The 22809-nt window shown below is 43.5% G+C and overlaps 1 protein-coding gene across 6 annotated transcripts in view; it reads right to left on the minus strand.

Moving 5' to 3' along the window:
- RARB (retinoic acid receptor beta) overlaps positions 1 to 22809 on the minus strand; it is a 338077-nt gene that overhangs the window by 33458 nt on the left and 281810 nt on the right. For all 6 annotated transcript variants that reach the window (XM_081164729.1, XM_081164730.1, XM_081164728.1 and 3 more), the window contains one exon: positions 10998 to 11139. In XM_081164729.1, coding sequence (XP_081020855.1) covers positions 10998 to 11139 — 142 coding nt within the window. The remainder of the gene's footprint in view (positions 1 to 10997; positions 11140 to 22809) is intronic.

The following is a 22809-nucleotide window of genomic DNA, read 5'->3' on the forward strand; positions in this document are numbered from 1 at the left end:
GCACAGTAACATTTGGGGGAAGAAGCAAATGTTTTGTAGGTTGGACTGAGCTAGGGATGAGGAGTACTTAGAATCATAGAATTTGTAGAAGTTATTAATATTGCAGTTGTTGTATGAGGAATTATGATTATGACCAGAATGTAATTGAAACTAATAAGATTTTGGAACACAGAAATAAAGAAAATAATCAAATCTAGCATGCGGGGCCCCACTTTAGCTAAATTATATAATCTGGTACTTGAATGACTGGTATTAATAATTGTATTATAAATTGATATTGCTATAATGAGGTTAATGTTTGACTGCAATTGAAAACTAATAAATTTTTATTTTTTTAAAAAGCATTTTAGATCCTTTATATACTAAACAGAGTTCATATGTTTCTTATTTTACCTGCCCTGCTCCTTTGGAGACAGGCTCAGCTAAAAAGTCCGAATCCATTCAGGAATTAACAGGTAATCCTGGTTAATTAACTTTAATAGGTCTACTCTGGGTAGGACTAACAGAAAAACCCTCCGTCTCATTCCCCCCCCTTGGTAAATAGGAGACCAAATGCGGATAGAGAGAAAAGTAATACCCAACTTACTGAAAGCGCCACAAAAACACATTTAGATCACTTAATATATCATTGGTTCCTAAAGGGTATCCCTGAGGAAGAGTCACTCTAAATCATTTAGCAAAACTTGAAGCAGATCACTCCACTCATTAAAGCTGTTGAAGCAGTTGGGGGGGGGGGGAGAGATGGTCCTGCAAGCAGCTCACTTCCCCAGAGAGTATATAAGCATTCAGATTATCTTTGAACTCCAGAACTACCCTGAGAAAACCTCAAATTCTTAAAAGAAGCATGCAGTACAGAGAAGCTCCTTGAAGTTGTATTGAGTTTTCCAACGAGTTTTTCTATTAACATTTTATTTGCTTGGAGCAGTGGTTAAGAAATGAAGTAAAGAGGGGAAAAGTAGGTCAGCGTGCTTCTCTTTGCATGTCTTCCTGACGCCATTAAAAGTGCCTGTCAGATGACTAGCCAAGCCTGTAATCCACAGTAAAAGCATGTTTGCATTCAGCTGCACTTTCTGCCAGGGGACACGCGGAATCCCATTTAGCTCCATCTCCCAAATTTAGGCATGTGTCTCGAAAACGCAAAGAATCTCTTCACTGTGGATATATCCAAGCCAAGTCTGCAATGTGCCTGCAATAGGCAACCCGTTACAGATTTGGGACATCTAGAATCCTAGAGATAATGAAACATTATCCCAGCCTTTGGCACTGCCTGTAGGACCGAACAGTACAGCTATTAAAAGTCAGTTTCAGAATCTTCACTAATAGACTTTTCACTAGAACTAGGACGAAAATACCTTTTAAAGAAACAAACCTATGCTATTTTTCTGCAACACACACAAATGATTCCACTGGAAAGGGGTGGGATAAGTGGAGAAATAAGCTAACAGTTTGAACCCCGTAATCTGGAATCTCCTCCAAATCCATGCCAAAGTTTTGCAGGTATTTTTGCAGCGAAAACCCGCGTTTTGCAGTGCCCCACAAACCGAATAATTGATACATCAAACACTGCCAAACGAGATCAAACACGGGGTTCGTACTTAACCCCAAAATTTGGGATCCTCTAGTTAATGGGACCAAAACATTTCACTGCAGAGATCGCTGTAAGTTTTCTCCTGTTACCTGCAGCACTTAAACTGCAATCCTATACATACGTACCTGGGAGTAAGCCCCACTGAACTCAGTGGGTCTTGCCATGGATATACACACATAGACCATTTTTCTAAAATCCTAAATATAGGGATTATGATTCACTTATAACAGATATTTTTAAGAGTTGCCTTTCCACTGCTCGCATTCTACTTCCTGTTTTGTTTGTTTTCACCTAAGCAACACATACCTAGGTTTTGTATTGAATATGGAACATTTCGGAGGAAAGAACTGCCAAACGAGATCTAAAGAAAACGCAGTTCAAGAGAGTGAAGACACTTCAATCGGATGTTATTTTTAGAGCCAAGCCGTAAGGTTAGCATCTTGGCATGAAGCCAAAGGAGCTGAAACATGGCAGAGAGCCACCGCAGTAAGCTGGCTTGTCAAGATCGCAGCTTTCGATAATCCGCTGCACAAAAATATGCACGCCGTATTGTTATTGAAATAAGCACAATCACTTACTTATTTAAGATGTATAAATGCACATTGCCCTCAAAAGGTGGTGTTCAAAATTCTGTAGAAAACCCCCCAACCATCAGATGTAAAATTATACCTCAAAATTATCAGTAGCAATCAATACATGGCTATTAATAATACAGTGGTGCCTCGGGTTACATACGCTTCAGGTTACAGACTCCGCTAACCCAGAAATTGTACCTTGGGTTAAGAACTTTGCTTCAGGATGAGAACAGAAATCGTGCTCTGGCAGCGCGGCAGCAGCAGGAGGCCCCATTAGCTAAAGTGGTGCTTCAGGTTAAGAACAGTTTCAGGTTAATAACGGACCTCTGGAACAAATTAAGTACTTAACCTGAGGTACCACTGTAGTGTAGCCAGAATGCCTTAAACAGTTCTCTAAAATCAACAATTATGGAGCTATACACATTTCTTAAGAGGAAAGGAATTTCATGAACACAAGGCCACCACTGTGAAAATTGTTCCTGGCATTTCTCATTGATAAGCTAGAAAGCAGGTCCTCAGAACAGGTCATATTGCCACAGGTAGGCCTTCGGATAATCTGGTCCCAAACCAGTTAGGGCTATAAACACCAAAACCAAACCTTTAAATTGCATCCAGAAACAAACTGTGCAATGCATCCAGAATCTGTGCAATGTGGTCCTGTCATCAGGAACCCACAAGTGTTCTTGCTGATGTTTCCAGACAGTCTCCAAAGGCAGACCCATGTAGAGTGCATTGCAGTAACCCAGCACAGTCTGAATGAAACCAGAACACGTGTCACTGAAAAGGTCTGCATGCAAAGCACTGAGCTGCACCTCTTTCTCTAAAAAATATTAAATGTGGACCTTCCTATTGCTTAGTCAAACTGAAGCAACCACATATGTCCTGGAAGAAAACGAGAGCTGGGATGGTAGTGTGACCATTCTTGGAATTTAATAGTAACGGAGGTGGAACTGATGATGATGGTTATAGTTATTGATATCCCATTTTCCCCAGACCAGAACTCAAGATGGCTTACAGATAAAAATAGAAAAACACAGGCAAAATAGGGGGGGGGGAGCTAAAAACAAAAAAACCCAGTCCTTAAAAAGTAATTAAACACTTACAATATATAAAAAGATCTACTAAAAATACAGATTAAAACAACAATAAAAGCACACAGCACTAGCCCGCTCCTTAAAAATATATAGCTTAATCAAAATGCAGGAGGGCTGGCAAGGAAAGAAGGATTTCCAAATGAAAAGCAAACCAGACAAGAAGTGGGCATAATTTTGTCAAAAATGGATGCAGCAGCAGAAGATCAGTGAAAGGCTCACCACAGATGTTATACCTCAGAGAATAAGGCTTAGCGCAACTTCCAGCTGAGGACATGTAATCAATCTTTGTACGAGCTTATTAGTTGCATCTCCCTTATGTTACTCTACCCCAACAAAGAAAACGAAAAGGCACACACAAAATGGGAGGCATCAGTTGGATGATTCAACTAAAAAGCGCTAAAGCTCATGTTTCTGCTACGATGGGCCTCACGGTTGTGTGTTGGAAATGAAAAATCAATGTCAGAAACTAAAAATAATTCCATTCCCCTGCCCCACAAAGCCTGGAAAACTGAAAGGAGCTATTCCAGAACTAACCCAACCTAACCCCCTTCTCTCAGTAGCAATCATATATTTTTCATCCTCTTTCAGAATCCTCAAATACTCACTCCACTAGAGTACTTGAGTGGATCCCCGTTCCACTAGGACAAACACCCTGCTCCCCACACTCTGGCCTGTGCAGGAGTAATTCAGAAACATCGCTCCTTCCTTCTTGATTCTGCTATCTGCTATCCTTTTTTCCCTGAGCGTTAAGATTTGTCTCTGGGTTTCCTCCCCCCACCCTTTTCCCAACTTTATTCTTTAGCAATTCTGAAAAGATGCTAGTCTAAAGGCTTGGCAGGAGGGGGAAATTACCATTTTCTACACTTGCCTACTTCTGAACATAGCCCCATTGAGTTCAAGAGGATTTACTGTTGGTAAGCAGTACCAGGCAGTACCATCTGAAGGAGCATCTCCACTCCCATCGTTCTACCCGGACACTGAGGTCCAGCACCGAGGGCCTTCTGGCGGTTCCCTCACTGCGAGAAGCCAAGTTACAGGGAACCAGGCAGAGGGCCTTCTCAGTAGTGGCGCCCTCCCTGCGGAACGCCCTCCCACCAGATGTCAAAGAACAACTACCAGACTTTTAGAAGACATCTGAAGGCAGCCCTGTTTAGGGAAGCTTTTAATGTTTGATGTATTACAGTATTTAAATATTTTTCTGGAAGCCGCCCAGAGTGGCTGGGGAAGCCCAGCCAGATGAGCGGGGTATAAATAAATTTTATTATTATTATTATTATTATTATTATTATTATTATTATTATTATTATTTAGCATGTTCAGGATTGCAGCCTTAATGTGGGGTTTATGTTGCTGTCATAATGGGCTCAATCTCCCACCATTCCCACCCCCATATATATATATATATATATATATATATATATATATATATACACACACACACACATACAGAGAGATGTATCAGAGTGGTACCCCATCAGATGTATGCAATGCCCTCTTGCCCCTTGACAAGCCCCTCCTACAGTGCTCCTATAGCTTCAAGTGCACTGCAACACTTCTAGCCATTCACAGTGGATGAAGGTCCTCTTCTACATCTACAGGCCTTCTTCTGCATGGGGTGATCAGGTGAAGGACAGCAGAGTTGCGTTTTCCTTCCCAGAGTACGATCTGAAGGCATGTGATGACCCTTCCTTTGTTGAAAGCTCAACAGGTCCGGGTACACTCAGTCCCTGGGAAATTGTGTGCATGCCACATTGAGCCCATTGGGGAAAGGTGGAATATAAACACAAGAAAATAAATAAATAAACCACATGGGGTGCAGCTACCCCTGCAACTGAGCAAGATGCTCAAACCCCTTTGGTTCTTTTGGCAGGATTATTCAATTGTCTACAATGCTTTTCTGAAACTAAATGATTTGCAAATGAACTTGCAAGCTATTAGTTCACTGTACATGGCACGGGAGGGAAAGATCATTAGATGAGTTTGGTGCCGTTGTTGCTATTACATAACCATCTCAGCAGAACATGGGTTTCATTTTGGTATTAATAATTTACTGGCGTCGTTGCTTTGAAACCTTAAAACTGGCAGATGGAAGGCAAAGTGAAACTAGGAAGACGAGAAAGAGAGACACAGAGAAAGAGAGAGAGGGAGAGAGAAAGAGTGTCTTGCAGGTAAGAGAAATAAAGCTAACTGCTTACAGAGAGTTATTAAACACTATCCTCAGAGGAGCAAAGATATTTGATCACAGGGGGGGAAATACACAGATATATTTCAATTTGGTCTAAACTAGGCCTGGCTGACGTATCAATACAACATCCAGGACCAATTTGAGGGCCAGAGTGCAATGCTGCCTTCAACCAGCTGTACATTGCAGGTGGGGTTTGCCTGCGCCTTACTTTCTCCGCTGCCTCCTTCCTCCCTTTGCCGGGCACTGGTAGGAGTGGTGGTTTCACCCTGGGGGGCTGAGGCCAATGCAGCTTGTTCCTCCCTCCACTTTTCAACATTGCGATGTTTGGCTGGTCATAACATCGAGATGTTGAAAAGTTGATCTCTCCCAGCCCTAGCCTAAACCATGCTTTTATCTATCAACCTGTACTGTTTTGGGGAGACAGGGGGCGGGCAGGTGTGGGGGACTCCTTGGTCCTGAATGGGGTAACCGTGCCCCTGAAGGACCAGGTGCGCAGCCTGGGAGTCATTTTGGACTCACAGCTGTCCATGGAGGCGCAGGTTAATTCTGTGTCCAGGGCGGCTGTCTATCAGCTCCACCCGGTACGCAGGCTAAGAGCCTACCTGCCCGCAGACTGTCTCGCCAGAGTGGCACATGCTCTGGTTATCTCCCGCTTGGACTACTGCATTGCACTCAATGTGGGGCTACCTTTGAAGGTGACGCGAAAACTGCAATTAATCCAGAATGTGGCAGCTAGACTGGTGACTGGGAGTGGCCGCCAGGACCACATAACACTGGTCCTGAGAGATCTGCATTGGCTCCCAGTACATTTCCGAGCACAATTCAAAGTGTTGGTGCTGACCTTTAAAGCCCTAAACAGTCTCGGTCCTGTATACCTGAAGGAGCGTCTCCACCCCATCATTCAGCCCAGACACTGAGATCCAGCACCAAGGGCCTTCTGGCGGTTCCCTAATTGCGAGAAGTGAGGTTATGGGGAACCAGACAGAGGGCCTTCTCGGTAGTGGCACCCTCCCTGTGGAACACCCTCCCTTCAGATGTGAAGGAAATAAGAAGCTATCCTATCTTCAAAAGACATCTGATGGTTCAGGGAAGTTTTTAATATTTAATGCTGTATTGTTTTTAACACTTGATTGGGAGCCGCCCAGAGTGGCTGGGGAAACTCAGCCAAATGGGCGGGGTATAAATAATAGTAAAGGTAAAGCTAAAGGTACCCCTGCCCGTACGGGCCAGTCTTGACAGACTCTAGGGTTGTGCGCTCATCTCACTCTATAGGCCGGGAGCCAGCGCTGTCCGCAGACACTTCCAGGTCACGTGGCCAGCGTGACAAGCTGCATCTGGCGAGCCAGCGCAGCACACGGAACGCCGTTTACCTTCCCGCTGGTAAACGGTCCCTATTTATCTACTTGCACCCGGGGGTGCTTTCGAACTGCTAGGTTGGCAGGCGCTGGGACCGAACGACGGGAGCGCACCCCGCCGCGGGGATTCAAACCGCCGACCATGCGATCGGCAAGTCCTAGGCGCTGAGGTTTTACCCACAGCGCCACCCAAGTACATTATTATTATTATTATTATTATTATTATTATTATTATTATTACCTTCGAATTATATAGGACAAGCGTCCCTAACCTGGTGCTTTGATCTGTAACTTCCATCAGGAGTGTATCTAGAAAAGGTAAAAGGAAAGAAAATGGCCATCCCACCTGAAGGCACACAAGTACAGTCCTGGTGCAATGTGGTTGCCTTTTCTCCTAGCATAATACAGCACCTGCCTCAATCTGAACTTGAGGACTAGACACTAATCCAAAGAGAAAAATTCAAATCTGCATCTGCCATCAGTCTTGGCTCATTAGCTCTGCAGAGCATTGGGGGGGGGAGGGGAAACCCCTACAGTAAAAAGGGCCATAAAATCCCTGGATACGTTCAAAGAGAATAATTATTCTGCTACAAATCTCTGAATTAATTGCAGCTCATCATTTACCTATTTGAAAGTAAACCACTACTTAGTGAAAGAAACAGGGTTTGCTGCTCTTCACAACCACATTATACTCATGGATGCCTTTAAATTCCTATCCACGGCAGGGACTGCGGGAGGAGGCGGGCACCGGATTTACGGACGCAGCTGCTTTCCACTGAAACCGACTAAAAGGGCAGCCTCTGGCCGCAAGGCTGCCAGTTATCCTCTCCGTAATACAGAGAACCCAAACAGTAATGGATATGCAGACAACTTCGCACAGCTCTGGTTGGGCATTCATTCATTCTCTGCCCTTAGGAGCAGGCATTTGGGTTGCTATTAACGTTGTCCACCATGATTAACTTGCCCATTGGGGGCTGGTTCAGCAACATAGGCTTGTTTCCCTGCAGAGCCTTGGGAACGTCTTCTTGTCCTTTGTTTGTGGCACTCATGTTGTACGGGGAAATGCGCTTGCAGCCAATCAAGCACTTTGTGAACAGAATGGCAGGGAGGGGAGGGAGACGTCATGCACGCACACACACACAGCTGAAGTGGCTTTTGTAGAAACGCTTTCCTAAGGGAATAACCAAAAACAGTGGGCAGTATTTAACTAGGTTTTACACAGAGTAGGCCTACTGAAATTCATGGGCCGAAGCGAAGTCACGTTCATTGATTTCAATGGGTCTATTATGAGTAAAACTTAAGTTTGAAACCACTCAATTCATTCAGGAATGCTAGTTTTATAAAATTGCTAGGTAGGAACACTTTGTGAATGTCTAATTTCTCATTACTTTCATGTTTTTATACCTTATCTGTGGACTCCTTCAGTGGGTGGGATGTTTTAATCCTGCCTTTTAAAAATAAGATTGTCTTTTAGATATTTGTTTTTCTTTTGCGGAGGTGTAAAAAAAAAATTATCATCATCATCACATATTGCAAGTCACTTTGAGTTGCCTCGGTAAAAAAAGCAGCCAATTAAATTTAGTAAATAAAAAATGAATAAACAAAAATAACATCACAGTAACCTCGTACTGTGTTTCATACTAATGTTGTATTACCCTTATTTGCACCCAGAAGATATCAATGGCTGCACTTTTATTACTCTGCTTCCCTGCCAACTCTTGTAACTGAAAAATTATCAACTAAATATTTTATGTGGACTCCAAGTTGACACCCACCATCCAAAATTCTGCTACGAGACAGCTAGAGTTCAAAAAGTAATTTATACAGGCAACGGCTGTATTCCTCCCTCTACTACAGCATTGTTTTTCAATGCAGGTGCACGGAAGATCTTGTTACACACTCTGGGCATCTTGCTTTTCAGATTCCTTCTGATTCTGGCGCTTGTAAACACAGGACAAGAGTTTAAGACCTGCTTTGCTTTCGCATCTAAGTTTGCAGCGCTGTATTCTAACTGAGGAGTTTCAGGCAATTGAAGAAACACAGATGCTTAAGATTAGTTTAGCGGTGTACATTACAGCCCGGTTAGAAATCTCACCTCTTAAGACTCAAGCACAGAAAAAATATAAACTTAACAACATGAACCTTGCGATGCACCTTACGATCAAAATGTTCTGTATCTGACCCACTATGAGGTCAGAGGTGGCTTTAGTAGGGTGCGATTGGTGTGGTCACACTGGGTGCCAAGCTGCAGGGGGCGCCAAAACAAAGCTGTAGAATGTGGCATGAGAAGTGGGGCGCTGAATTTTAGTGTCGTACAGGGTGCCACTGGTGAGGAATATAAAAGGTAAAAGCCTGGCTTGAAGGGCTATTGCACTCATGTCCTCCTGCCTGTGGGCTTCTGATGGGCGACTGGCTGACCACTTTCAGAACAGAACGCCTGGCTAGATGGGGCTTTGGTTTGATCCAGCTGAGATTTTCTTATGTTCCGATGGCATTTTCTGACATTCACAAGCAAAGCTGTGAAAGGCTGCAACATGTCCTCAGCCCCTAATAGGACTGCTCCTTTTCAGGGTTGCAGCTAGACAATGCCAGGATGTTTAAGTCGCTCCACACTGTCCGTCAATTCACTGTTTTTCTTTTCCATCTGACGTGCAACATTTCATGGCTCTTAGAAGTTATTGTATATACTCAATCTTCATTGGGCAGAGGAGCCTTCCACAATTTTTAAGCATTTTTTTTTGGGGGGGGGACTTTGGCACTTCTGCATATCTTGGAAATCATACAAGAATGCGGATATCTCCCCTCTTTTCCTCCCCTCCCACCTCAGAGGCCCTTTTCTGACTCTAATTCAGTTGGAATTAAGAAAAGGCCATCTCACTGTATTCTCTCAACTTTATTCTACGGCAAAGGTTGTCAAAGGTTATTTGGACAAACATTTCATGACTCTCTTCATAGGAGCCAACTCCTAGGGGCCGTGGGGGCTTCAATCTCCACAATAAAATATTTGAGGGGGCCAGGCCCCCACAAAATTGATTGGCATTCCCATTCAAATGGTGTATGCACACAGCATCATGTGATTGATTATGCGGGACAGGGCTTACCTGCCCCCCCGGCAATATTTTATTTAGGTTGGCACCGCTGACTCTCTCCATCCCACCTTTTGTCCTGACACTTGTACATCAGTATTTATTTTTACTTCTGACTCTTCATATGTCTGCTTGCTCGCTGGTCTTTGCTAACAGGCATCTCCTTCTATTCTAATTTTGCTTGGGCTCAGTTATTTCATAATTTGAGAGCTCTTTTTTTAAGCTTCTCTTCAATCTGCATGTTTATTATCAACATATTTCTCTCTCACAGATGAACCTGTAACATTCAGCTTCTGGATTGTGTGTGTGTGTGTGTGCACACAAAGAAATATGTTTTTCTTACAAGCTCATCTACAGAAAAAAAACATATACCAGGCTGCTTGGTCATAATGCAAGTTCTAAGCTAGATGTACAGGAAGCAGTCTCCACAAACAGTGAGGTGTGTGAGACTTGCACATTCATGCGGGCTGCAAAACACATGGGAGCCCTACTATGATCCTGCTGTTTGGATTGGGAACAGAGTTGCCGTGTAGTTTTGCAGGGATTCGACACAACCATTTATGGGCTCCGACAAGGTAAAAAAATGGTAAAGGACCCCTAGACGGTTAAAGGCGGCTATGGGGTTGTGGCGCTCATTTCGCTTTCAGGCCGAGGGAGCCAGCGTTTGTCCACAGACAGCTTTCCAGGTCATGTGGCCGCTTCTGGCGCAACGGAACACTGTGACGGAAACCAGAGCGCACAGAAATGCCGTTTACCTTCCCGCCACAGCAGTACCTATTTATCTACTTGCACTGGCATGTTTTTGAACTGCTAGGTTGGCAAGGAGCTGGGACAGAGCAACGGGAGCTCACCCCGTCGCGGGGATTCAAACCGCCAACTTCTGATCGGCAAGCCCAAGAGACTCAGTGGTTTAGAGAAATCCCCATGTAGATATGTGCTATATAAAAAGGCCCTTCCCCCCATTTTTTAAAGGAAGAGATATTCAAAGTAGCATCCACACTAATTTCTGACCCCAATATGTCTGATTAGGAAGCCACACCCCCATGACCACCACTGTAATCCAAATATATAGATATAGATATGTAAAATGAGACAATTTCTACAAGCAACTCACATTCTTTGGACATTCCCACTTCAAAGCACTTCTGTAGTCTGCAGTACTGGCAGCGGTTCCTAGTGACTTTATTAATAACACAGTTCTTATCTCGGTGACATGTATAAACCATGTTCTTCTGAATGCTCCTGCGGAAAAAACCCTGCAATCAAGCAGAAGGAAAGAAAGGAATGAAATGAAACCTCTCATCATGTTGAAAGTTACTCTGCAAAGTGACTGAAATGCAGGCAACACTATGACTAGGTTTGATAACCTTCAAGGCTTTATGAAATATTCAGCATCTAATATGATGACTTCACAACATGGTAAATAACGTTTAATCAAAAATAAACAATGCTATTTACCAGTAGAGGGAATGTAGCCCAGTACACAGAGCAAGGATTCAGAAAATAGAAGAAAAAAAGAAAGGTTCATATACTGTGTTGCGGGGGGGGGGGGGGATTCTGCAAGAGCTTAGTAGAGGAACAACAAAAATGGCCCCCTCCATCAGGAAGATAGCTTGTGGCACAACCCGGGACCCCTGCATTAGTGCTAAACTAAAAGTACATTGCATGAATTTCCATTTTGTTGACGCCTCCAGGTGACCAGTCATTGATTCACATGGTGGCAGCATCCCCTAAGGTTATTTCAATGCCACCTGGCTGGATGTATGAACCAGGGCAAATCTTGTTTGTTTGCTTGCAGACATTTGGATACCAGCAACATAAAGAGGAAGGAAAAAAAACATACGGTGGTGAACAGCAGAAAACAAACAATAAAGTCACACTCATAAATAAGTACAAAATACGTAAGTACAAAAGCCCAAAACAAATCACTCCTGAAAGAAAGCCTGGATGAACTGGTGAGTTTTAACCAGGTGCTGAAATGCTAATACTTTAAGTGCCTGCCTTATGTTCATTGGGAGCAAATCCCAAAGGGAAGGTGCCAATACACTCATGTCTGAGTGGACATAAAACGAAGCCTCAAAGTGTACAACTCTATTAAGAGCATCTCTCCTGAGGATCGAAGCGACCAGGCAGAGGTATACAAGGAAAGACATTCCCAGAGATAATCTGGTTGCAAGGCTTTATATGTCAATCGCAGAACATTAACGTTATAACACCCTAGTTAGTTTATTTTATTGTTTTAAGAAATAGAAAGACCCAGTTCTGAATTCAGCAATAAACTTTGTAAACAATGCATTCTCTCGACTGGCAAACGAAGCAAGACAGTTAACTGCAATAGGATGCCTGCCTGTATTTAAATTATGGAGCCACACTGTGGCCTTTTACTTCTCATAATGCCACGTATTTTTAAGACCAGAAAGGGGAACTATTTGATCACAGCAAAGATGAAGAGGCAGCTGACAGTTAGTTCAACTGAAGTGCGATGGCTATGGACTAAGGAATGGAAGCCATGTGACAGGTCTGAACCCACAGCAAAAATTTCAGAGTGAAATACCTGTTGTGCAAAGCAGTGGAGGTAGGGAGAAGAGATCACATAAACAATACAACATCATCTCAGTGCTGGCACCTTCCTAATTTTAGGGATTAGTTTGGCCATTTAAGGATCCCAAAATGATTGTTTTCAGGGCTTCACAACTAAGCAAGATTCAACCCATGCACAATAAATCTATAGCAAGGTATCAAATAAAATTAAATGTGACTTCTCAGGTCTTTCTTAATTCTGAAATGTTATTGTTATGTACTGAGTTGAATAGGATCCAATTTGCAGCAGTCTGATTGGTCCTAAAACAATAGGATTCAGACTGCAGCAGTCTGATTGGTCCACAGGAGCCACCCAATCCAGCTCCAGGTGGAAGTGAATAAGCAACCTGATTGGCCTACAGGAGAATCCCGGAATTAGCCAATCACGTGGAGCCCATTGTGTAAATAATGTATATAAAGCAGACATTCTGGGGGTACTTCCATTCCTTCTCACCACTATGAGCTGAATAAAGAGCATATACTCTCAACTCCGAGTATATTTCAGTTATCTGATAAAATAATTTCTTCTTGCTCATCTGTGTTTGAACTGAGGATTTAGTCCTTCTGAACAAATACCATGGCTTGAATTCCACGAACCATTCGAGGTTTTCGTCTCCTCCTTCCCACTGAAGCCCTATAAAGGATGCTGCTGAGAGCTGGAGAACCCTCCAGAAAGGTGTGCAGTTCAAATATGGGGGCTGCAGCTGTGGGTGGGGGTAGATAATTAATGGTAATCGGAGACACCCAACTTGCATGAATGGAAGAGCCCCCAGCTTGTGCAAAGGGGATATTTGGAACTAAGTCTGTGCTGTTGCTGATATTATAGGGAAGTCGGGCAAGAAAACATTTTAAAAAGAAATGAGCCACCCTATCCACAGAACACGGGGAACAAAACCCACTATATAATCATTACAAGAAGGGATACTCGACCCATTTGACTTGCATTTATAGGTCACCTGTTCAACAGTTGTCCTCTTAGGCTACGAGACCGAGGCAACCCTTTTAATTTAATTTAATTACAATTGCTCAATTACAATTGCTCAAGAAGGAAAATGAGAAGGCCCCTCTCACTTACAGGAAGAGTGCTGATGTCTTCCTGTTCCCCGTGGTTGCAAATTCATGAACAACAGAGGGAGACATAAATTTGTCCCTTTGCTTTAAATTAACAAAATTACTTCCATGCAAATATTCCTGTGTACGGAACTGACAACTTCAGAAAAGGTGACCCACAATATAAAGGTTTCCAAAGACTTAGAAGATCCAAAGCATTTTTATACTGTGTGGTGGGACTTTATCATTTTTATGAATACAACAAACCTCTAGCGCCTTCTGGAGAAAACAGTGTGGGAAACATGGACTTTTTAAATGTTTCCACTAATGGGCGGCTCCTCACACCTTCTGATTTTGTTGACAAGAAAATGGATATATGTCCCCCCTCTGTCATTTCTGATATTTTAAAATTTGCTTTTGTTTGTATTTATATCTTATGTATTGAAAATAATAAATGATTCCCTTTTCTAAGATAAATTGTAACAAACAAAATCAAACATAGTTTAGTACAAAAGAATTAAGGTCTCATCCCATAGTGAGGGCTGGCTCATGTAGTTCTTCACTCACTCCTTACCTGGTAGGGTGCAGGGCTGTCATTTTGTGACTTGCCATCAGGTGCCAAATGTCTTGGGCCGGCCCTGCCATTGGTGAGCCTTGGAGGGCAGAAAGCAGGGAGGCCAATAGTAGATGGAGCCACAGCCAATAGGTTAACCTAATGCCAGTCCTCCTCAGAGCAAATCCATTGAAATGAATGGATGTAAGCCAGGTTCAATAACTTTCAATGGGTAGGAGTAGTAGTTGACACAACTCAACGTCAGGCAGAGCTAATTTGCCCCCATCTTCTTCCCTATAAGGGCAACACTGAGATGGAGGAAGCTGACAGGCAGAACCGCCTCCTGGACAGGATGTGAGTAAGGAAAGTGACTTAGTCCTGTCCATTAATTTCAGTGGGTCTCCTGAGAGTATGGGGGACGTAGGTGGCGCTGTGGGTTAAACCACAGAGCCTAAGACTTCCTGATCAGAAGGTCGGCGGTTCGAATCCCTGCGATGGCGTGAGCTCCCGTTGTTCAGTCCCAGCTCCTGCCCACCTAGCAGTTCTAAAGCACGTCAAAGTGCAAATAGATAAATAGGTACCGTTCCGGCAGGAAGGTAAACGGCGTTTCAGTGCGCTGCTCTGGTTCGCCAGAAGTGGCTTAGTCATGCTGGCCACACGACCCGGAAGTTGTACGCCGGCTCCCTCGGCCAATAAAGCGAGATGAGCGCCACAACCCAAGAGTTGGCCATGACTGGACCTAATGGCCAGGGGTCCCTTTACCTTACTGAGAGTATGATTAATATTGAATAGAACCCTTTGGATCTCTCACCCATCTCTCCTCTATATTGAGTGAGATACAGCCTAGGTATCTCACTTGACTGTTGGCAGTGAATATGCCATGCTTATCACAACATTAACACCAGGAAGGATTTTCTGACAGAGGTATTAGACGGTAGAGCAGACTCCCTCAGGAGGTGGTGGAATCTCCTTCCTTCGAAGTTTTTAAGAAGAGGTCGGATGAACACCTCTCATGAATGCTGCAAGTTTAGATTCCTAAATTGCAGGGGGGTTGGACTAGAGGACCCTCGGGTTCCCTTCCAACTCTACGATGCTATGAGCTGAAGTTGCAAGCCGGCAAGCAGGAAGGAAAAGTACACAAACAAGGGAAAGGTGCCAGGAGAAAGGAATGGAATGGTGGGGAAACACCATACAACTAAGCAGAAGTAAAAATGTGCAGAAGAATTTCGTGTGGCCTCTGCTGCTCAGTTCCCCTTGGCTTAATTCCAAGCAAGGGAATGTGACAGCCTTTATTTATTTTATTTATTGAATTTATATCTCACTTCCCCAGCCCCCCAGGAGCTCAAGGAGGCATACATGGTATTCACCCTCCTCATTTAATCCCCACAATAACCCTCTGAAGTGGGTTAGGCTGAGGGACAGTCAATGGCTCTTACCACTATTTTGAAAGCCCAACGTAGATGAGAGGGTATCTCATTAAAGCATCCCACGACATGGGAAAAGCAATCTCTTTTTAGAAAATGACCTTTGAGGTTTATAATGTATAACGACTGGAAATCTGAATACAAGATAAGCAATTGTATGAATGGGATCGCATTAAGGGTAGCCAAATTCTGTGTGATTGCCATAAAACTTAGGGAACAAGCTGTGCTATCATAGTGATTAAGGCCTTAAATGATAATTTTAGGTTATATGTTAGTGACCAAGATTTAATTTATATATTTTTTAACTGTTGCTATATCTGTATTGTCCCAGTTATACTTAATTGCAAATTCAAATGTACCCCTATCGTGTTTTATGACTTACTTGATATTGTATGTGGGCTGGAACTGGTCTGTGACCGAAATAATAAAATTCAAATTGTATTAATGGTTACTTTTTATTAGATGTTATTGAGATTAGAAGATATTTTTCGTGACTTTGATATTTTTTTTGTAATTTAAGGGTTTTTTTAAAAAAAACATTGTATTTTAAATAGCTTAAACCTGCTCTGGGACCTTAGGGTGAGGCGGTGGGTATTATTAATGAATTAATTAATTAATTAGGGCAGGACTATTAAAGAGATCATGGCAAACATGTGTTCCCAAGCTTGTATTTCCTGATGTACTGCAATGAAGAAATATTTGCAGGTGAAAAACTGACAGGTGGGAAAAGGGAGTGTTTAACACTTCCTATGTCTGCTGATTCTCCCCTCAGCTATTTTCCAGGACATTTTTCTGGTTTCAGCTGGGAGCGGATAGGCTAAAAAAGCAAGGTGGGTGGGAATGGACTAAAAAGACACCATTTGCTCAAGAGAATCTGCAAGCAAAGAGAGGTGTTATGGAACTATTCTCCCACCTGGTAATTCTTCCCAGAAATTGTACCTCCACATACTTGGTGGGGTCCCAGCTCACTCTGCCTTGCAGCATCCCATCCCAGGTTTCTCTAAACCCACTTTTGCAACCCATGGTGGAGCCACAATATTGGTTTGTATATCTGAAATTCTCTTCCAGGAAAACTGCCCATGCCAAGAGGGAACACATAATTTATTAACTATAATAACAATAATTGTAATGATATAACGCCTTTAAATTAATAGCCATCAGGGTATGAAGTCTCATATGTTAGATTTTTTTTAAAGGACCCATTTGCCCACATTTTGCTCTATTTATTAGTGTTGAGCACTCTTACGAGGGATAGATTATGCCTGTGAGGCATAAGGAATTTACATGAACAATTCTCATTAGTGTTAATGGGCGCTATAGCACCCGTATAAATCCTCTTTGATAGGAGCACTGGAGCTGCACATATACACACACACACACACACACACACACACACACACACACACACACACTGCAAGCCTATTATCCTTGCCATGCAAAATCAAATACACTCAGCAAGCAAAAATGTGTTGTTTTACTATGGCCTGGACAGAAACCTAGAACTGTAAGGGTACCTAGGGTCATCTAGTCCAACCCCCTGCAATGTAGGAATCCTGTTTGCAGCTGTCCCTGGGTGGACTCGAACTACCAACCTTCTGGTTAGCAGCCAGATATACTGTCTCATTGGGCTACCGGGGGGTGGAGAGAAGAAAAAGAAAATAGCAGTGGTTCCTTCTAGCATGCCACCCACCAAACATTTCATCGGGAGAGTGCCGGCACTTCGTATTTAATTTACTGAATGAAGGAGCAGTGCTAGGAGCCAAATTAATTTGGCGTTTTGAAATTTTCACTTTGCTGCTTCTTTTATCAGTTTGCAAATGCAACTCCTGATGAATAGAAGCTTGCTTTTTTTTTTACTGTCGGTTTCCCCCCAACCCACCCCCTTGCTCAGCACAAAACCAGACTTGACTGAAAAGCTCCTCCCTCTCCCCTGCCTCCCCCTCCCCACCCCAAACATCTTCTTATCTTAACGGAAGATGGATAGAGTATCATCCTGGCCATGTCGCATTAGGTGTCCTCATTTACAGATTGCGAGAAGGAAAGAGGAAGAAAAAAAAGACGACTCGTATAAATTATTCAAAATCTATTGTATCAGTGTGTGTTCTCTGAGCATTCACCACTGGCAAAGCAGACAGATTATTTTTCACTTTTAATTGTGTTGATACCTTATCTGCCCCATTGAAAGGGGAGAATGGTAGGTGAAACCACATGTACCCGGCGAGCAAATAAAGCCAGTTACTAGGTCTATTATTTAAAGCCAAAGTAACCCATTTAGACAATGTTACTTTAACACAATGCCAAAAAAAAAGAGGCCAACCTTGTTGCTATTTACTTTTGTAATGCTTGTCTATTGCTATGTCAAACATGAAAGAGTTTAGTTCAGGGATAGGTTGCTTAAAGAAGATCTGAACAGATTTAATAACCAGTGTCACAAAGGACTTCAGAATGCCATCTGGGTACAAAGGAAGTCATTGTGTGTATCACTTCCTCTGTGACGCTAAGCCAAATGCCCCTTTGCTCAGAATTCAAGGGCGTTTTAAAGGATTTCAAATCCTATGGAATGCATTACCTTAATAGCAAATACTATTAAAACAATTCTGTGCATCTATGCCAAATCACACCACTGCTTCTATTTTCTACATGGCAACTCCTATGATTTAAAACCCTCAGTTATTCTCATGCTGTGTCTCAAAAGGAAATATGGCCTGATAGGGGCTTGATTTCTTTTGTTTTTAAATCACAGGAATGTGCTGTCCAGCATGCGGCATGCCTCATCTTATTGACGATGGCAGATAAACAAATTCAAGCTGAGATTTTTGACTTGCAAGTTAGCTGTTGCTATGTGACTTAAGGAGAAAAGTAGGTTGGTGAAAAAGCAAGCGTCTGCAGGTGAGAAGCTCACTCAGCAAGCTTCTGTTGACGGCAAGTATCCACCCTTCAGGGACGCGGGTGGCGCTGTGGGTTAAACCACAGAGCCTAGGATTTGCCGATCAGAAGGTCGGCAGTTCGAATCCCCGCGATGGGGTGAGCTCCTGTTGCTCGGTCCCTGCTCCTGCCAACCTAGCAGTTCGAAAGCACATCAAAGTGCAAGTAGATAAATGGGTACCGCTCTGGCGGGAAGGTAAACGGTGTTTCCGTGAGCTGCTCTGGTTCGCCAGAAGCGGCTTCGTCATGCTGGCCACATGACCCAGAAGCTGTACGCCAGCTCCCTCGGCCAATAAAGCGAGATGAGCGCCGCAACCCCAGAGTCGGTCACGACTGGACCTAATGGTCAGGGGTCTCTTTACCTTTACCTATCCACCCTTCTAGATAGACTATTGCACTTGCGCCACCTTGCCCCTGTGATCGAGGGGCCCCGGGGCCACAAGACGTCAGCACGGCATGTGCAAACACCCCGCAGCATGTTAATGTCACACACACACGATGTGGGACATGCTGACATGTTGTGTGGACACGCCACAGGGTGAGTGCCCTATGATTTGGAATGGGGGGCGGGCTTGGCCCCTATGGCCCTCCATACTTGGCTCCCATGGACTATTGACAAATACAGCTTTTCTGCATTTACAAAGAATAGACATGCGTGAATGTCATGTAACATGCCGTATTAGAATATTAGCATAAAATACCCATACAAATCTACACATACGCTCATTTTCCAAGTGCTTATGTAAGACTCATTTAGATCAACGTGGCCTGCCTGCTCAATGGGACAGTTACACAATCTGTGCCAAAAGGGAGATTAGGAAAAAGCTTTGTCTAAATTCAGACCAATTAATACTCGCTCAAGGAAATTCTCTATCCATCTCTTTAGACAGATTAGGGTTGCCAGGTCCGGATCTTGAAATGGCCCCTGTATCTTGGAGAGTTGCACAGAAAGCAGAATTCCTCTTGGTGTGGCCTCTCTCCGCACAAACTTGGGAGGAATTTTGCCTTTAATGTAATGATGCTCCCAGAACAGGCTAGTTGACTCTATGCTCGAGGGAGAGTGGGGAGAGAACTAGAGCAGTGGGAACCCCATAAGTTGTCTTTCAGAGTACACTTGAATGCAGGGAAGGACACCCGAGACAAACAGCAACTTACCTGTGGAAGGAGTGGAAACTGCAGGGTGTGTTCCGGTGGTATGTTTCCACATCAGACATGCTTTTACGAACCTGACAGTGCTCGCTGTGAATCGCGATGAAGGCATTTACTACGTAAAAGTTGCTATAGGACCACGATTTCAAAACAAATCCTAAGGTTAAAACCTTAGGAGAAACCACACCAGAGCCTTAGATCTTCACTGCAGGCCCTTCTCCAAGTTCCCACTCTAAGGAAGATTCAAAGGACGGTGACATGGGACAGGGTCTTTTCAGTTGTGGCTCCATGTCCGTGGAATGCTTAGAGCTTTTGATGACATCTTTTCTGTGCTGGGTAAGCACTGACCTTTCTTTCCAGGCGTTTGATAAGACTGAGATGGTGTTGTGTTGTCACTAAAAAGGTAAAGGGACCCCTGACCATTAGGTCCAGTCGTGACTGACTCTGGGGTTGCGGTGCTCATCTCGCTTTACTGGCCGAGGGAGCGGGCGTGCAGGTTCCAGATCATGTGGCCAGCAGGACTAAGCCACTTCTGGCAAACCAGAGCAGTGTACGGAAACGCCGTTTACCTTCCTGCCGGAGCGGTACCTATTTATCTATTTGCACTTTGACATGCTTTCGAACTGCTAGGTTAGCAGGAGCAGGGACCGAGCAACAGGAGCTCACCCTGTCACGGGGATTCGAACTGCCGACCTTCCGATTGGCGAGTCCTAGGCTCTGTGGTTTAACCCACAGCACCACCCATATCCCTGTGTTGTCATATAGATAGATAGATAGATGATAGATAGATAGATAGATAGATAGATAGATAGATAGATAGATAGATGATAGATAGATGATAGATGATAGATAAACAAGAACAAGCTTCACTTATTATCTGCGGCACTCAACAAACAGCATAGAACAGGCATGTCCAATAGGTAGATCATGATCTACCAGTAGATCACTGGATGTCTGTGGTAGATCACCAGTAGATCACTGGCTCCCCCAAAGAAGCTCATCAACTTTGGCTCCCCTAAAAAAAGCTCAGCAACTTTCCCCATCACCCCTAAAAATTGGGTTTTCCTTCTCCCTAAAAAAACAACTTTGACCTGAACTCCTAAAAAACAGGGCTTTCCTTCTCCCAAAAAAACGCTCAACAACTTTGACCTGAAACCCCCCCCCCCAAGGGGGTAGATCACTGCCAGTTTTTAACTCTGTGAGTAGATCACAGTCTCTTGGGAGTTGGCCACCATTGGAATAGAACATTTTGTTATGAACAAATAACAAGGTAGTTTTCCTTCCTTTTTAAAGCACCAAGAAATTCTGCTTTTCTCTCTCTTTTCCAAAGCAGTCTTACGTGGTCCAAAGTCAGTCCCAATGAAATCAGTTCCCATCTTTTGACTCTATTTGCTGTGACTTCCCAGGCCTGAGGCCACGCACTGCTAACATATTCTTCGGAAGGCATTTGGAATAACATTCACCCCCTAATTTGGTATGATGCAGGAGAAATGCTCCAACACAGTCGTACTACAAATATGAGTCAATTTTTATTTCTTTTTACAAATGATAGAAGAAACAAGCTCCCGTGTTCCTCTTGGCCAGCTGGCAGAAAGACAATTACAAGTGCATTAACCAGCTCTGCAACAGGGAACAAAACTGAATTGCATCATAGTCATCGACAAGGTTTGATTGTGAACTGTCAATACTATATTTGTAGCAAACAACTTCCGAAGAAATGCACATTGCCTTTACCTATAGCATTCCTTCTGACTGTATTTAATTTAAGCAGTGGTGTTAAGTTCAGTACAGATTAGGAACAGTCACATGGGAAGAAGATATGCACTGTGTTTTACCACATTGAGTCTGCACTGAAATTGCACCACATTAAATCTAGTGTGCTGCTGCTGCTGCCTCCTTCTCCTCCTTGCTAGGGAAGGATATATAACACCAAAAGGATAAATTAAGTGATTCGGGAGCTAGATTTCTCTTAAGTGCAAATTTCTACCTTGTCAACTATTCCATGATAGGCTGATAAGGCAGCTGATGATAATATATAGTGCACAAGAGCCTCTAAAATCAAAACCAGGTAGCGATTCACTTAAAACCCAGCATCATCTATCCAACATTTTACAGCACTTGAAAAAGCAGCATATATGTGGCATCCAAAGGTGAAGCAATGTGTCGTATCTTGGGTGCTGGGTAGATACAGAATCCACAGTTAAGCAACAGGAAGCAGATCTCAAGATCCTGCTCTCCTTCCCTGCCCTCACCTCTTTCTTTCTGCTGTACAGATTTAACCTTCCTGTTCCCTGCTTGTGTTGGCCATGGATGGCTAAGCAGCCAGCAATGCTAACCATAGTTAAAGTAGGTAAGCAGAGTTACTTCCTCTCATCTGAAATTCCGGTTAACCAGATCCGTAATGCCAACATAATCTGTTTCTCGCAACACAGTACAGTATGTAACCACAAGACAAGTGGCAGGAATTTTCACTCCAGAGGTGGAGGGAGGAGCACAGGATGTTATGGGCTACTCCAGATTCAAAAGTGGTACATTTACAGCAGCCCTAAGTACAGTCGTACCTTGGATCCCCAACGCCTTGCAAGTCAAACGCTTTGGCTCCCGAACGCCGCAAACCAGGAAGTGAGAGTTCCGGTTTGCGGACGTTCTTTGGAACCCGAACGTCCGATGCGGCTTCCGATTGGCTGCAGGAGCTTCCTGCAGCCAATCAGAAGCTGCGCCTTGGTTTCTGAACGTTTTGGAAGTCAAATGGATTTCCGGAGCGGATTTTGTTTGACTTCCGAGGTATGACTGTATACACATTTGTAAAGTTTGTAAAGTTAAACCTTAGTGGGCCACCCAAACTTGCTCATTTCACTTCAGGAGTAAAACATGCTATGCTGACATGAATGAACTACTCTCTCACATAATGTAAAATGAAATCCCCCGCCTGAATCTAACTAGAAATGGGAGTGTGCTGCCAACCTAGAAATCTTCTCTCACTCCAAAGTATAAAATTCACAGCTTTATGGTCAAACGAAGCATATTTCACCCTCCTTAAGCCAATTCCACCTCACTTCTAAGTCCACAGTCAGAGTAACAGTAATTTATCATCAGTTATAACACCTACATTTTTCTAAGCACTGTGCAGAGATTAAAAGGGAAGGCAGACACTTCCCACAGAAAGGTCACTTTCTCCACATTACCATTCTTCCCCTGTGATGCACAACAGCAGGAGAGCATCGTGTGGCTGTAGCACAGCTATG

The sequence above is a fragment of the Podarcis bocagei genome, assembly GCF_964188305.1.
Source record: "Podarcis bocagei genome assembly, chromosome: 12".
Classification (NCBI taxonomy): domain Eukaryota; kingdom Metazoa; phylum Chordata; class Lepidosauria; order Squamata; family Lacertidae; genus Podarcis; species Podarcis bocagei.